Genomic DNA, 16048 nt, shown 5'->3' with positions numbered 1-16048 from the left:
TTTTGTCCCTCCCCTTCCCTCTCTTTCCACTGTCAACGCATCGAAAGCAGCACCCGCGATGAGTGCTCATCGTTTTTTTATTGCTACTTCTCAGAATTTTTTTTGACAAAGAAGCCACACCTTGGGGCCGCAATAATAATTGAATGCTTGCCCTCTAGCCATTGCCAATCTCTTATCGTCTGCCATTAGCTGGTGTCTTTCGCCCACAACACCACCAACGCTAGGGGGTGGACAACAAATTGATGTAAGAGCACCTTCACTGAGCATAAAAATACAATATTCTGCTTGATTTATGATTAATCTTCTAGACAACTCTGATAATGCATTTACTTGAAACCAGTCGGTAAAATTCTAGTCAGGAACAAAAACTAAAGATTGTTGGAGAATTCTTTAAGGCGTCTGTGGCGTAGTTCATCATGTAAGAAGTGTACGCAGAATTTGGTTACCATCTGGAACTATAAGGCCTTGGGTTTAAGATCACAGATTTCAGAAGGAAATCAAAAGAATTCTAAAATTGCTCATAATCCTGTTCTTCTTCATAAAACCTAGGAAATAGGAGCTGGGAGACACGAAAGAATGTCCTACCTGCTGCTCCAAACTGTCTTATTTGTGCCGTGAATGAATACTGCTAATGAACATCATATGAAATTATTTGGCATCTTGATATACATCTTATTTTGGTTGTTGAACTTTAATCGCTATCGGTCTCGCAATAATTCACTTCGCTCAGTAGTGAAGCCTGAATAAGAATTTTGATTACCTGAGGATTACATTTTAATTGAATTAATGCTAAAGTAGGGATCGATAAATAAAGTTATATTGCTCGAAGTTGCTCCCTTATGCTTGGTGACGTATGCTTTATGGCGAGAGTATGGCATGTCGGTCTTCACTTAGACCACGTGACAACCACCTACCGCGCTAACTAAGGTCCATTCCATTCGTCCCCCACCTTCAACATAAAAGCGCAAGAGCCTGTCATCGCCGAAAAAGCTTCGTCTGGAATGTAAACATTCGGGGAGGGGGTCATGAAGGCCCCTAAGCGTACGAAGAATGGACGTACATCACCGTTTGATAGTCGCTGTCTCTTTCATCGTCTTTTCCATGTTTTGGGGAAGTATTTTAAAATGCAATGAAGGTTACAGTGAAGAGAAGGTTCCACCTGCTCTTATTTCGCGATGTTCGGTCTTAGCGCTCGGCATGAGACAGAAATGATGAAATGTCTAATTTCCACAAGAGTCATGGGCAAAAACTTTTAACGCACGCGTTTCTTCTCTTTATGTTTCATCTTACTGTGACGTTAGTAAATAACAAGAAAAGGAAAAATATGGAAAAAATTTTTTATATATTAATTACAATTTTTTTTTTCTGTACTCCGGCATAACTCCAGTTTTTCATAGATTTTCATTTAAAATTACAGATTCAGTTATAACGGTGTTATGCCCGAACATTCAGACTGAAATGTATAATGTACTGGCAAAATAAAGTTATGATTAAATTTTCGAAAAGATAAAGGAAAAACGGTAATATAAGAATTAATACGAAACCGTTTTTCGAGGGTCAAATGAAAGAAAAATAGGAATGTAAGAAGTTAGAGAAGGATTTTGGAGGTTTCCTAAAATATAGAACCATGGCTTAGGTCTTACAGGTCTAGAAGGTATCAAGGCATGTAAGATCCATTAGGAGTTTGAAATTACTTTAAGGTGTCGTTAGAATTGAGAAGTTTCTTAACCTTAGTAATTAGAAACAGATTACGGAAATGGAAAAGAAACAAAGGAACTTATTTTAAATATGTAAATCTCTTGCATTGAAACCGAACACTGAGTAGTACGTTTAGCTTATTGACTCATTTTAATAAGCAAAAATGAAAAGAAAAAAAAAAGGCCGACTAAATTTTTTTAATTTGTAGTTTCGTGAATTCACTACATTAAAATGCCCGTATTCTGTATTAAAAAGTATAAAGAAGATGTAAATTAAAATAACAAAACTCTAGGCTCTTAATTATCAGATCTTACAATTACCAATTTATTCCACCTTATCCTTTAATTATTTTCCTTTCAACAAACTTTTATTTTTTTTTCTTCGCAGTTAGAAAGGTTTTAAAAACTCCTCTAGAATGATGTAATGGATGTTCCTAATTAGAGCAAATGTTTAGAGGCCCATATTTAAAAATCAATTGACCTAAACTTTGTCAAATTTGGTATAAATACTCTCTAGACTGTCAGTTTTCAAACACTTTGTAGCCTAGTGGCCACTAGCCACTAGTGTAGCCGTTTACGAAAATCTAAAAAAAAAAAAAAAAAAAAAAAAAAACCTGATGGCTTACTCCATGTCTTACAAGTTACTGATGTTTAGAAGTAGTGCTACAAAGACGAGCAAGAGTAAAAAGATAATACGGAAACTGAAAGAGATGTTTAAATAATTGCGCAACTGCAAATTTAGCATCAAATTATATTCTAGAAACTCTCTTATTCTAAAGAAAAAAAATTCTTTAATATCTCAATTTATTTTTAACTAGCACCAGCGGGCATGAAATTGTCAAAACTTGACCATAGAAATAAAAGTTCTTCTAAAGTTCAATAAATCAAACCTTATCAATTATGTGACGACCTATCAGTGAGGGAAATAAGAAAGTGATCCATAGAATAAACTCACTTAGATATTTTTTAGGTTATTTCATCATATCATTCGCAATTCGCAAGCTGTTCTACAAGGGGTAGAGCCTTGTCACTCAGGTACCCTGGTGTACCAAACACCGTTCCAAGGAGAAGAGAATAAACTCACTTCCTTTAATTTAATATTTTCTTCAATTCAAAAGCATATACACCCACCAGCGGCTGAACGGTAAAATCTCTGAGCACTGGTATTTCCGACTTCGGTTCGATTCCAGGCGAACAGGCTGGATGCATAGGCGTTTTCGTGATTTTCCCCATATGTAATGGGTATACCCTCTACGAAGGCATCTCTCCCCTTAGACAGATAGCCATAGTGTGCTTTGCCATAATCAACTAAGCCAAGCTAAATTCATACGTGTTCATTACTTGTTATTCAAAATTTTTATTATTCATAACAGAACCTATTTCCGGTTTAATTTTATAAATTATAGTGCAACTTCAATTGAAGTTAGCATAATGTATCAAAATATGCATAGAGATCCATCTGTGTTAACCTATCCAGGCATTTGTTATATGGTAACAGATTAAAAAGTCATGCAGAAACGCTGAAGTTTTCTGTACTAAAAAGTGTTATGTGCTTAAGTTACAATGTAAAGTGCTTAAGTTACACACAGAAATTGCTCCAAAAAGATGCGGAAGCTCATTTACACATTTTTGGTGCTTCTAGTTAACCTGCCTCATCTACTGCTGGAACAAAAGTAGATGACGCTCGGTCTGGAAGCACTGAAATATTTTTGAATTGTAGTTATGATGCATATTTTTATATAAATAACACTACGTACCCATGAAATAATTCACATGAAAGCCTCGTGATTTTCAAAAGACTTTGCACAGCTCTAAAGTTAGAGGATGGTATGGCTTTACTCTCTTATTCTTCAGCTGAAGAAACATACCAAAAAAGACAAATGACTTCTTTTGGGGGTACCTACCAGTACAGTGAAGTATATACCAGTACTCTCAATTGTATTATTTTTCAATTTCAGTGTGACATATGTCAAAGAATAACCGCACTTACGCATGATAGAGCACTCCTCGTAAGTGGACTGAAGGATCAACAAGGACAGAGGATTTCAAGAAAGACCGACACTGACATTTCGTGAGAAAATGGCCAAAGGGTTAGCCTGATCTCATCCTCTTTGATTTTTTTCGGAAGAATTTAAAGCTTGATACATCAAGACCGACATGGATTTATTGGATCATTTAGCAACTCAAATAATAGTCCCAAATAATGCAGCATATAAGGCGAATCCATGAAGAACTGACTTTTTCCTCAACAAAAAAATTATTCAAAATGTGTATTCAGAATATTAAGAAGCTAAATGTTTTGAACCATATGAGCAAGCAGTTACAAAATACACAGTTTTGTGAAATATAATCATTTAATTATTGTGTAGAGACATTACGTATATTTTTGGAAGCCGGAGAGATGAAAAATTAGGAGCAGCCTTCACCTGGAATCGAACCACTGACCTGGAATAGCTGTTCAGGATGCAGAACCACTATACCACAAAGGCACGCTAGGAAGCCGGGAGAAATACCTTATAATTGTATAGTTAATTTTTTATACATCAGTTTATCTTTTCACATAGGAAAGATAAACAAAGGCATAGAAAAGATAAAATAATGCATAAAACTGTATTATATTCGCAGATAGTTGTATTTTACATGTTGTTAATTTCTTTATTTCTACTGATGTCTCTCCAGTTTGCTTCTCCGCCAAATGAGTTACAGACGTAGAAAACCTAACCCAAAGATTCATGGAGCTGACCTTTAAAATTTATTATTGGGAGAAATAAATAAAAGAAAATTCAGACTTTATTTTGAAGGCATGAATATTCTTAATGAAGTCTATAGAAAAGAACATACAATATATAATAAATGGATATGCAGTACACGAACAGACAGTATAGAAACGAACAGGCAATGTAAAGGAACATACCACGTATACATAAAATCATGATGCTTTTTAAAAGAAGAATAGCTTTTAAATGTTCTTGAATTAAAAATCTATAAAATTTCAAGAATAACCGATACTTCGGTACTTCACAAACTTAAGCTTAGACAAAGACAAGAAACCGAAGAATCCCAGCTCTCAGACAGCTCAATTAGAACCCTCCGCCTCCAGTTCTGTTTGAAGGGGTCGAAGATGCATAACCACCCCCCTCTTCTACCTGGGAAAAGAATTTAAATCTACTTGGACAACCATAAACGTCCAAATACGAGATGGAATAATTGGCGTTAACAGCGGGAAGAACTCTGAATTGCCCCAGTGTTTAACCAAAAATTATTTACTTTGCTTTTCTTTACAGCATTGAGAGATGCAGGAAAAGGTATGATACTTTAACAGAAAGCATTCCTGTGGAGTTTTGTGTCCCAATAGTTGTCCCAGTGGGACATCTTGAGCTTGACTTTTGGTTGATGACCTAGAGATAAGAATGGGAGGATTTAGGAAGTAGAGCTGTAATCTGTAAGATGTCCCCTTTGCGTCACAACTATTGCGCTAAAAGGGTATGTTCGTTTATGGGGTCTCTGAATAAGAAGCAATGAACTATAAGCTCTTCTTGCATAACAGAAATATTAATCACAAATATCCTAACGCTGATTTGTGTGAAATACGATAGATTGTAACACGACAGGTTTTATCAAGTATTGATGGGAGCTTAATAAATTGAATTAAATTAAGCAGACATTTCAATAATCGTGATGTAATATCTTTTTAAGAGATTTTCTCCTCATTGTCGTTTCACTGATTGTAAACATTTTAAAATCATGGAGGTAAGTACTCAAAAATAATTTTATGTAGTCATTGCTCTAGCACATTTTCCCTCCAAATAATTATCTGCGTCTTAAGAGTTTGCAAATGCAAATGAAGAAAACACAGAGGTTTAGACGGAGAAAGAAATTAACGAAGACTTATAAGACTTTCTAAGACAAAAGAATGCAAAATATTTTCAAGAAATATGAATTTTTTTTATTATTTTAATTCAGTTTTAAGTTGAAAACTAAACTACATATCGTTCATTTGAAGCCTTTGAAAGGCTCATTTTTGAATGTTATCTATATGTTAATTATACAGGGCCATTTTTTATTACCGCCTTTCCTGATGGTTCGTGCTTTAACGAGCAAGGGTAACTTGAAGTTCATTCTGTGTCAACATCCATTTTTTACATAAAATACTCCTTTACTTTAGTATAACCCGAATTTAAGTATCGCATCACAACCTATGTAATAAGGAAAGGGACACTACATACCCACATATATTTTTTTTTCGCTTTACATTTCGTCGCTCTAAAACTAATACAGACAAATAATACAGACAGCATACATTGTACATTCAAAAGCCAGCCTGAATAATTTATTCACATTACTCTGGATGTGATATGACGTCAACCTTCTCTGAAGCTCATAAATCTGAACTAAATGATAAGATGGAGAGACTCATTTTGGTTCATAATAATTATTAAACAGAATTCTGCAAAGTATGTCAAACATAGAAATGTGATTGCAGGATATATTAGTCTTTAAGCTATTCATATCGCAAACAATAATAAGTAAAAGAAGCACAATTGAAAAAGAACTCGGACTTACTGACAAACTTCTTGCTGAATTGCTTGCTGTAGATGCTGTGTATTGACGATTGCACGAATTTTTCCTGCGCTATTTGATGCCCAGTAGGGAGTGACGATCTCCACTGCCGATTCACAAGCATCAACTCTGAAAAGAATTTTAAAAAGAATTAATATGGGTTACTTTGATCAAAACTATATAATTCACGTTTAGTTTTCTAAATAAAAATACTGACAAAATGGAAGATATAATGTATTAGGTGATTTGGGTCTATTAACCTGTAAATTTATTTTATATGGCTATATTTATTTCTTAGAACTCTATTCTATGACTGCTATTTTTTTCCCTCGAAAGATGGGGTCTAGCCATCTTTAGTCGTTGGCTATAATTAAGAACAGAAGCAGTGTTATGTAGGCACCTAATAGGTAGGTCATCCTTTCCTACTGTGAAGGGACGGACATATCAATATATGAAAAGAAAACATACTTTAGCAATTAAAAATATAAATTTGAATTATTAAATGCAGATTACTTGATACACACTGACTAGGATAATCCAATTCTTAATGGAATTTCTGCAAAATGGGTTCAGTTTCAGAGAGAATTTTCAGTTGAAATTTATTAAAAATTCATCGGTATAGCCACGTAGAGAAAATGCAGTTACACGTAATTTGTGTTGTTTGAGAACTTGCGTACGCAGTAGTGATTTATTTACGACAAGAAGTGGAATGCTAATTTAAAGTAAATATTCTAGTTGAAAAGACTAAGGTTGCTTTTATTAAGCCCTTATCTTTTCCCATATTGGAGTTGAGCATATTTGATTATTAAACCTTGTTAATTCTACGAGGAATATTTTGAGTAACTGCAAATTTGAAATCTTTGCATGGACCGACTCTAAAGTTATATTAGCAGGCTTAACATCACCTCCTCATAAATGGAAAACTTTCATCTCTAACCGAATGTTGGAAATCATAGAGGTTTTGCGAAGATTTCATGGAATTATTTTACTTCGCAATTTAATCCGGCAAAATCTTGGTTTTAGAGAAGTTTTGCTAAAAGAGTTTGTAATAATTCGACTGTGGCAGTAGAGCCCTAGTTGGTTGAAAGAAGCCCTTTCGGCTTGGCCGAGTTCTGATCTACTTAGTATCAGTGAAAATCAAGGTGCATTAACTGAAGAAAAGAATAATACTTGATTTGCGTTTCATACTAGTTTGGATGGAAAACGAGACTTTTACGTACTCTTCTATATAACGTATCTTCTTTATAAAAAAATGTACGAATTCTATGTTACTATAAAAGATTTGTTAGAGATTTCAAAGTACAAAATTGTCTACTAAGTTGCAAGTCTTTGAGTAAAATTCCGTCTATAACTGCTTTAGAATACAAAGAAGCATTAAGGCATTTAATTTCATTGGTACAACAAGTATATTTTAAAGATGACGTGAATTTACTAAACTCCAAGAGTCTTAAAAAGTTCATTGAGGCTTTACTTAGTTCATTGAGGCTTTACTTAAAGATCTCTTAAGAGTGGATTAGCGCATTAACGCATTCAGCATTTTGCGTTAAATTACAGTATTACAGTGCTCAGCATCCATTAATTAATCCCTCTTCTAATAGCTGAGTGAACGTTTGATTAAGCAATATCAAATTACATAATTACATGTAGATGCTGTAGTGTTAAATCATATTTTAAAGAAATTTTAATGGATTATTGGAGCAAAAAGCTTATTTAAAGCATTATAGCAACACGCGTAGCTTGTATTAGATATGTAAAGCGAATATTTTCTACTTTTGTTTTATGTTCCGTATTTTATTGTTAAATTTAATAAATGCTTTGTTTCTTGTTACAAATTCTCCTTTCCTGGATTATTTATTTCTAGGTTCAATCATATGAGCAAGCATATAAACACTTCCGTAGAACAACAAATATAATACAATAACAAGCTGGATGGCGTCCGATTTGCTTGGAGCAAACCTCGGCAAGGGAAACGGAGTTCTGTGTGAAGCACAAAGGAACTGGCACCGGTTATCTAGACTCTTAACCCTAAATGATTTATGTATAAATTCATAAGATTCAAATTTTAATAAATAAGATTGAAAATGAAGCTTCAAATAAAGTTCCAAATAAGATAGAAAAGAATATTTTGGACAGCAGAGATGTAAAAATTTAATATAACAATTTTGAAGTAATTGGTGTAATAGCAAAATTTTTAGAAAGATTGTGGCTGGCAAACATTAAGTCTAAATTAGAAGAAAATTTTCGCCTTAAACATAATTAATCCACTCAATAGTGTAGCCATTTGTGTGTGACCTTTCTGTTTTATCGTCTCCAATGAACTTCCTAGCAGCGACTGGTTTCTTGAGGGACTAACTTAAAGCTTACTAAAGCGATATAAACGCATTCCCAGTACTGTCATGGTATCTGTTGCATATATACTGATTTCCCACTTTAAATAACCAAAAAATCTTTTACTGCACAGCTTATATTCTTGTACAAATTTGCAAAGAAGCGGCCTATATTATCTGTTATTTTCTGATGACTTGCAGACTTGACTTTGTGCAAACTCTCATACTTTTTTGCAGACTGACAATGTGCAATTAAGATCTCTATCTGAAAAGCAGTCACATTTCACTGGCATAACCATATACTACGTCATTTTGAATTTTTCACGATTAAAAAGTTGTCTGTTGAATCTTTTTTTTAAGCATGTAAACTTTTTATAGATTGTTAAAAAATTCCGTAAATAGCATATACTGATGATGATACAATTTATCAATAAGAGTGTATTGGAGTTCAAGTAACAATTATTCGTTTTTACTATTAGTTAGCATTATTACTGCCCTACTTAAACTAAGAGATAAAATCCTATAATACAATAATTATAAAAGATATTTATCCCTGCAAATTCAAACTGAATTTAACATTGCAAAATATATCGCACCAACCTTCATATTTTTTATTGTCATATGCAGTTATGGAAAAGTAGCATCGAGAAGTTTTCTTCAACATTTATAGTATTAATTCAAATTGCAAATTAATTGAATCAGACAAAAAGCAAAACAAGCTCATAATTACATTGAGTTCTTTAAATTAGACCAGGACCGGCGCCAGATCTGGTGCAACCAGTGCAGTCGCATTCGGCAGCAGAATTCAGGGGAATTTAGAAAGAAATAGAGCGATACAGTATAGAAGTTACAGAGTTTGCACAAAACGGCGAAAAGCCTACGCCGACCCTGAATAAGACTTTGCAATCGGCCATGTTGTAATCAGTAATAGTTAATCAAGGGGTAAATATAAAACTTTAAGCTCTAAACTAGAGGTAGCTAAGCAGGTCTATGGTTTCAGTGAACTAAAAATTACAGGAAAGAAAATAGAACAGATCGACTTACTTATTGGGAGAGGTTCCGAACGCCGTTCTCGCCCTCTTGTTTCTGCTGTGAACAGGATGCCCGTCATAAGTTTCAAACTGGTCAAACCTAAATGCGGGTGTACTGTTGTCGTCGTCGGTCCCGAAAGAGTATTCACCGACCATTCTTTTGACCAGAGCTTTGTTTTCATCAATAAACTTCTCAATACGATCTCTACAAAAAAAGAAAGGGAGATTTAATTTCGGCACATATTGTGGTGGCTGACTTCAGTGAAAGCTATACAGTTGATCTTCATATTGTCACTAATAATAAAAACAATATGCAAAAGAAAACTGTTACACATGTAATACGCAATTTGCAGGATTGTTCAATTGTTCAGTGAAAAATTTTTTCAGTTAAAGGTTTCATTTAACCTTCAAAAGTACGATCCTACAAATTTGCGCAAATGAACTCTGATTCTTTTTCTACAGATGTTTATTTCATATTAGCACTGTCTTAAAAAGAGTATTCAGGCAATAAAGAACAGTGATAACATTACTATAGAGTATTCAGGCAATAAAGAATAGTGTTAAGCATACTATAGTAATAAAATTCAGTGCAAGGTGCGTAAATTTGCAAGATTGTAATTTCAGTCTTGCAAATTTACGCAATTCCCAGGACTGTTTCAACTGCAAAAGGAAAAAATTCACGCATTTTACGCAAATTGCACCTCCATATTTAACGCAATTTGCAGGAGTGAAAGATTTATGTGCCTGAAAGTTTCATTTAATTTTCGAAACCACTGTCCTGGATCTTAAAATGTGATTCTTATTCTTATAATATGTTTAATATGATATTATCACTATTTTAAAAAGAGTATTCAGGCAATTCAGTTCAATAGCAATGTCGTAAAATAATCTTTAGAATTTCCGACTCACAGTTCCGCGCGATGGAGATAAAATGTTTTTTTTTTTTTTTTTTTCCCCGTAGAGTATTGCCATTGCTCTCTTTGAAATCCTTGAGTTTGTTAATCAAAAATTCGTTAAAGTTTTACAAAATATGAAATCGATCATAAAACAAATTCCAAATTTCAAATTTGGCCTTCCACATGCCCATATTCTTAGGAGGATTACGTCATTCAAAATTCGATGGCTCTATGTGCCGTTGTTTTATCACAATACGAGAAATATACATACATTTATGCAGATTTTTCATTATTTAATTTCTTCAAATATAATGCAGGACTCTAACATTTGGTGGCAACAGTTTGAAAAGTGAAACGGACATTTATAATAATTCAAGGTAAAAATCACAAAACGAAAACAATAATCCTTCAGGGAAAAAGCCCCTTTGGACTAAAAAAAAATTCACAAAAAAGTCTCATTTATGGAAAATTTTTGAAAATATCTTAAAGTTCGCAAAAGCGATCGAAGATATTCGCCCTACGATGAAGATACTGCCCTAGTATTGACATGTACTTTAATTTAGCTTATTTACTGTTTACAAGCAAAATTTAGAGAAAATCTTTCAATCTGTATTTGCGTAATTGGGTGACATTCATAAAGACAACATTTTATCCTTACAGATTAATCGAAGACATCCCCATAAAGATCTTTGGCGTCTATTACACAAAGGATAAAACTTAAACGATTTTATATTACATAACGTTAAAAAATAGCTTTCATTAATTGCAATAATGTAGCAAACGTTCGTAATTATCAATTTGATAGATTATATATTAAAGACATTTTGAGTTATATGAATTAGATATGTTATTAAAAATAAAATAAAGATTAAAGTTATTAAGAACAGAACTTTGTTTTTAAATCTCTCAATTTATGCAACAAATAGAACTATAAGTTGAAAGGTAAATGATTAAAAGATCTTATTCCACATCAAAAATCAGCACTCTGAATGGGACCATGAGGAAGATATATGAAAGGTTTTGTCTTAATGGCAGTACCTGATAGATCATGTAAATGATAAATAGCATGATAAATAACGTAACGTAAGAACCAAAATATTTGGAAAGACTTCGTTAAATCATTAACATAAAAAATGAATGAAATTATCTTTAAAATAATTTTGAATTAAACAACATAACTTTCAATGCGTGCGTTCGCAATGCAGGAAAGTTGGGAGCGTGGTTCAAATTCAGGCGAGAGTATAAGTGGTTTCTAACGTTTCCTGCCTTCCAAAAAACTAAACTCTCTACAGTTTCTTTAAAATTTGCACTTAAAGCTAAATCTACTTACATTAACAATACATGAAATAATTAAATATTTGTTTTCACTCTACTTTGAAGTAAATTAATTTATACTAAAAGCGGGTTGAGCCATATTTTATCACAGTTGAATTAAATTCTTGTCAACAGCTTGACAATGGCTAACATATACCAACTAATTCTATTTTCTTAAAATTTTGAGTATTTTTTCGTAAACGGAAATAAATATTGATAAGTGAGAGGGGCATTGTTATATTATATCTTATAAAGTTGCATTCGATATTTATTATATGTTATTACTTAAAATTACATCAAATTATACTATATATGTTACTTAAAAATTACACCACAGTATAAAAATGACTTATTGAGAGTTAGGCAGTTTCTCACATGTTAAAAAAAAAGTCACACAAACATTTATTTTATACATCATTCATAATTAAATTTCATTTTAATGTTATTATGCTCGTATATTTTGACGGTAAAATAATATGCTTTTATTGTTCCTAAATATTCCATAAAATATTGAAACTGACTTTATTTACGCCAGTCATGTTATTTTTAGTTTAATGAAGATAAATAGAATTTATATCAACACATTTTATTTCTAAAAATTTTGTTCTATTCCTTAGGCCTTATTTCTCTCCATATAAGTCTTTTAAATATGTTTCGATAATCTACATTAAAAACGTAACGACATATAATATATTATTTGGGTACAATTTTAATTATAAACAATTTAGAATTTAAAATTTATTAGATATTTTATGCTATTACCTCTTGCTCCTCTTCTCCCTGCCACTCCGGCCTTCTTCCCCTTCCGTGGAACTGAGGGAAAAAAGAAAATAAATTGCTTAAGACGCTTGTCTTAAAATTTTTATCACCGGAAGGCAAAGGAGAAAAGAACCAACATTGAATAACATTTTGAAATTAAGTTAAATACACAGGTTTATTCAAAATAACAGATCCCTTTCAAACTGCTTATATATATTTAAGAAGCTTGTCTTAAAGTTTTTAACACCAAAATGCAAGGGGGAAAAAAAGAACTTTCAGCGAATAACATTTTTAGAGCTAAGCTTAATATATAGGTTTGTTTAAAATGACTGGCCTCTTACAAATTACCTTATTTAGGGGTGGGGGGAAGTACTGTGAATTATCTTAAATGTTTCATCACTGTAAGGGGAAGAAGAAAAAGAATGAATACTGGACCACATTTTAAAATTAAGTAAATACACAATCTGGCTAAACGTTTTAGGACTGAGCTCATAAAAAAATGAATTAGGTATTTTTTTTTGTTGTTTACTTATTATTCTTCATATAACTCTTGTGAAGTTACACATCGTTTGGTGCCATTCGCAAGCCGTTCCATAGCATACTGGAAGTTCTCTACTGGGATGCCTCTTAGCTATTTCGTAACGCCTTTTTGCATCGTTTTGATATCGCCGAATCGATGACCTTTCAGCTTTAATTTTAGTTTTAGAAATAAAAAGCAACCTGATGGTGACAAATGCGGCGAATAGGGATGGTGATGTAGCACAATTACATATTTTTCTGCTAGAAACGAACGAAGAACAGCTGCATTATGGGATGGCGAGTTTGCAGCAAGAACCAATTTTTGTTTGCATGAAAATCCAGGCGCACACATGCGATGCGTTTCAATAGCCGAATCAATACACTCGTATAAAACACCGCATTCACTGTTTTTTCTTTAGGAACGAATTCACTGTGAATCAATCTTCCACAGTTAAAAAAAAAAAAAAAAACCTCTTACATTGTTTTTATTATGGATTTTTGAAAAACATTGTTTTTGGCTTTGGAAAGCCAAATTTAAACATTGCAGACTTTAAAATTATCATTTAATACTACATTTTAATACAATAGGTCATTCGCACTTTATGGAGATGATTTTGACAATCAAATTTCATGCATAAAGTATGCATGTCTTGCCAGGATTTACTTTTATCTGATAGTTTTGATTTTTGACTAGCTTGAATTTTCCGTGAGAGCAATTCCCCTCCGTAATTTCAATTTATAATACTTCTCTTGGGTCATTTTCAAAGGTCCTTTCAGTGTTCTTGAACGCCATTTTCTAAGGCTCGTTTTAATAAACCAAAAGAGGAAAAATTCATATGCGAAGCGCCAGGTGATTTTAAAAGTATTTCGTTAAATTCAATGCATTTTATTCCTGTTACTCTCTTTGCTAAATAAAAAGGAGTTAACTTAGACATGTGACTAGAGGCTTTGTCCATGTGAAATTCAAATTTAGAGATATCCTTTCTGTTTAAGGCCGGAATTTCGTCTTCAAAAATTGGTTCTAAAATAGTTTCATCAAAATATCAAAATAGCATCAGAGTCTATTATTCTGCTGATAATACAGTGAATTAATTTTAACCTTACTTGAGATTTTTAGTTTCAGTTCTCTTTTCCAACAAAATTTTGCAAATATCATGAATGCTGTTGAGAAATTTTTTGTACATTGATGAAGCCATTTTGTGAGTTGAGCAATAGAAAATTCATCTTTTTCAAATTATATTCACTTAAATATACCCATGCCGCATCAGGTGTTATCACAAATTTTCTCTTCATCAACAGCTAGATATTTTCCACATAATTTTCTGCAATTACGTTTTCTTTTCACGATATACTTCGGTAAAAATAGGTGAACTTTAGTTGTTTTTTTAAAATTAAAACACAAAGAATTCCCCATGTACCACAAAATATCATAGCATGAAAATTGGCTTACAAAACTACGTATGAAATACAATACAAACAGTAAAGGAAGAATTTAATACAAAATTATGAAGGATTACAAAAATTAACAATGAATTTGCAAAGACATTAGGTTAATTGGAAGGAGATATGAAAAATGAACAATGCTTTCACCGGGAGTCAAACCGCGGACCTCTGGAATACGCGCCCAGCGTGCAGACCACCACACCACGAAGGCATGCTAAGAAGGCGGGAGAATACCTTATATACTCCACCTTTTAAAGGGCGACTGGGGTTTTCAGGGTACCCAATCGCCAAATCCTGGAGATTCATCATCCACCACCCTTTTAGTTCGAGCACCACTGTAGAGACTAGGATTGTAGACGCCCCTGTAGGTTAATTGGAAGCAGGAGATATGAAAAATGAGCATTACCTTCGCCAGGAATCGAACTACGGAGCTCTTGAACACGCGCCCAGCGTGCAGACCACCACACCACGAAGGCATGTTAAGGAGGGAGAAATACCTTATAAATTGACAAAAATATTCAAAGACACACTTCTTTCGGAAATAAACTGAAAAAATCTAGAGGTCACTTAATATTAATTGTTTCCGGTGTCAGTTTCAAGATCATTTTCAAGATCATATTTGGAACACAGAAGAAGCACATGTTCAACATTTTCCTCGCCGCCGACGCTGCAATCACATAACATTTCTGGACATAACTTAAATGCTCAGTTAACTTTTGAAGTTTTTAAACGTCGATTTTAACTTCAAAACTATATGAATGATTTTACTTACGGTGCCAGAAGACATTACTACTTCCAGTGCATATCCTTGAATCGGGTGATTTTGTTTCAGGATCAGAGACTTCATTTTCTTGATATTTAACCACATTCGAACAGTCAGTTTTAGAATGCAATTTGCGGTAATTTTTTTAATATTTTTTCAGCTACGCTTTTTTTTTTTAATATTTAATATATCGAATATACTTTTCTTTAAAATGCAGTAACCTTGATTTTACACCGGTTACAATTTATTAATATGAATATTTATCATCGTGAATAGCATATACGTAAACAACAGACTATCTGTCAATTTTAGAAGCCATTCCCAATATAAATCTCTGCATAATTTCTGTAATATCAAAATAAATCAAAATTATTCTGGATTTTGTTACTATTTTATCTCAAAATGCTAACAAAAAAATTTAAATCGAAAATTGTTTCGCAAAGTGCGAACGACCTTCTTTCTGTACTAAAGTTTAGATTGCAACATGCAGTTTTATAAGCAAGAAACTATGTAATTGTTTTAATACATTTTTTAAAGCATCAGTGACTGCCATTAACGTTTAGAACGGGGACTTACTTTGGATATGTATTTCCTGGTGATGGACAGTAAAGTTGATTTTTCCGCCTTATGCAAGGGTAGCCTCTGAGGATCTCAGCGCAGGTTTCTAGCCACAGAATCAAAGCGAAAACTGTCAGGGTCGCCTGTTCGGAAACAAAATGATAAGTTTTAAAAATTAGCG

The 16048-nt window shown here is 33.1% G+C and overlaps 1 protein-coding gene across 2 annotated transcripts in view; it reads right to left on the bottom strand.

Moving 5' to 3' along the window:
- Window positions 1-16048, bottom strand: part of LOC118197507 (protein spaetzle 3-like) — a 116477-nt gene that overhangs the window by 15966 nt on the left and 84463 nt on the right. The window contains exons 2-5 of one of the 2 annotated variants that reach the window (XM_035369021.2): window positions 15886-16010; window positions 12588-12638; window positions 9629-9820; window positions 6261-6386 (exon numbers count right to left, since the gene is read on the bottom strand). In XM_035369021.2, coding sequence (XP_035224912.1) covers window positions 6261-6386; window positions 9629-9820; window positions 12588-12638; window positions 15886-16010 — 494 coding nt within the window. The remainder of the gene's footprint in view (window positions 1-6260; window positions 6387-9628; window positions 9821-12587; window positions 12639-15885; window positions 16011-16048) is intronic. The other variant, XM_035369022.2, reaches the window with a different exon arrangement.

This window comes from Stegodyphus dumicola, chromosome 7 (genome assembly GCF_044657685.1).
Source record: "Stegodyphus dumicola isolate Sdum_Otavi_A_Nest chromosome 7, ASM4465768v1".
Taxonomy (NCBI): Eukaryota; Metazoa; Arthropoda; class Arachnida; order Araneae; family Eresidae; genus Stegodyphus; species Stegodyphus dumicola.
This window is presented reverse-complemented; position numbering and strand designations above follow the sequence as displayed.